Source organism: Austrofundulus limnaeus, unplaced genomic scaffold (genome assembly GCF_001266775.1).
Source record: "Austrofundulus limnaeus strain Quisiro unplaced genomic scaffold, Austrofundulus_limnaeus-1.0 Scaffold490, whole genome shotgun sequence".
In the NCBI taxonomy this organism is placed as follows: domain Eukaryota; kingdom Metazoa; phylum Chordata; class Actinopteri; order Cyprinodontiformes; family Rivulidae; genus Austrofundulus; species Austrofundulus limnaeus.
Window position 1 is genome coordinate 79,094 of NW_013952892.1, and position 1,479 is coordinate 80,572.

At 45.6% G+C, this 1,479-nt stretch overlaps 1 protein-coding gene across 1 annotated transcript; it reads left to right on the top strand.

Moving 5' to 3' along the window:
- Positions 1–279: 279 nt before the first annotated feature.
- On the top strand, positions 280–1,143 carry olah (oleoyl-ACP hydrolase; the record flags this gene model as incomplete). The annotated part of the gene is given in 3 exon segments (XM_014025672.1): positions 280–554; positions 786–924; positions 1,044–1,143. Coding segments are annotated over 3 exon segments (369 nt in total), but the record flags the coding sequence as incomplete, so codon positions are not given.
- Between the last annotated feature and the right edge of the window lie 336 nt (positions 1,144–1,479).

Below are 1,479 nucleotides of genomic sequence, written 5' to 3' on the forward strand. Positions count from 1 at the left end.
GATGTTTTGTCACATGAAATATTTTAATATACCTCCTAGAAGAAGTTGCACCCAATGATTTTGTATGCATCATTGTTTATTTTAGTTTTCGTTTTCTTTTTTATTATTTATTTTTACTGGACTTTTTTTCACTATTTTTTCTATTGTTTTATTAGAGCTTTTTTATTATTAATTTTTTTGTATTGTGTGACTTGTTGTTTTGTTCATATTTCAAATCGTGATTGAAATAAATAAAGTTCAAAGAGCTGCAGCAATGCAGACCTGCAGTTCCGGTCATGAGCAGAAGGTGGCGCTGCACGGCCTGCAGCTGCCATTAAAGACAGGAAGCAGCAGCTGGTGCAGCAGCCGGCAGGGTTTTCAGAGGACGGGTTTTTATTTTTATTATTAAACAGCCGAACATCTGGGTCTGCAGCTTCCTGTCGGGATGGAGAAGGTGATCAGCTGCTTCCGGAAGAGACCGGAAGCTGCGGTCAGGCTGATCTGCTTCCCCTGGGCAGGTGGAGGCTCCCTGCACTACTCCCGCTGGGGGAACCTGCTGAGCCCCTCCACTGAAGGTAAAACCCACCTGAGCGGGTTCAGCAACAGAACCCCGCGGTCCAAACGTCTGCAGAACCAGAACCAGTCCAGAATCAAATGAATCAACTTTTATATAAATGTTTAAAAGTTTTATGAACAGAATTCCTTTTTGTGGTTAAAAACTTGATTAATTGTTTAGTTTTTCTGGGTCCTCCTGAAGCTGTAACAGTTCTGGTTCTGGTTCTGGTTCTGGTTCTGGTTCTCCTCAGTGTTGGCGGTGCGGCTCCCGGGCAGAGAGGGTCGAGCCAGAGAACCGTTCCTGGAGAACATGCAGCAGGTGGTGGAGGAGGTTCTGGAGGTTCTGCTGCCGCTGCTGAGAGACAAACCCTTTGCTCTGTTCGGTCACAGGTAGGCCGAGCCGAGCCCGACCAGAACCACAGAACCCAAACACCAGGCTGTCTTTGTTTGTTTGTTTGTTTGTTTGTTTTCTGCACACTTCAATAATAAAAACAATCTGTCTGCTTCAGCTTCGGCGCCTTCGCCAGCTTCGCCTTCGCCCACGCTCTGAAGAAACATCACGACCTGGAACCGGTCCACCTGTTTGTGTCCGGAGCTCTGGCGCCGTATGTGAGTCCAATAAACAAACAATAAACAAACAATAAACAATAACAGAACCAACTTCAGGTTATGAACAGTAAATATCTCCATGAAGTCCAGACCTTCATGAAGTCCAGAACTTCATGAAGTCCAGACCTTCATGAAGTCCAGAATTTCATGAAGTCCAGAACTTCATGAAGTCCAGACTTCCATGAAGTCCAAACCTTCATGAAGTCCAGACTTCCATGAAGTCCAGACCTCCATTAGGTCCAGACCTCCATTAGGTCCAGACCTTCATGAAGTCCAGACCTTCATGAAGTCCAGACCTTCATGAAGTCCAGACCTTCATGAAGTCCAGACCTCCAG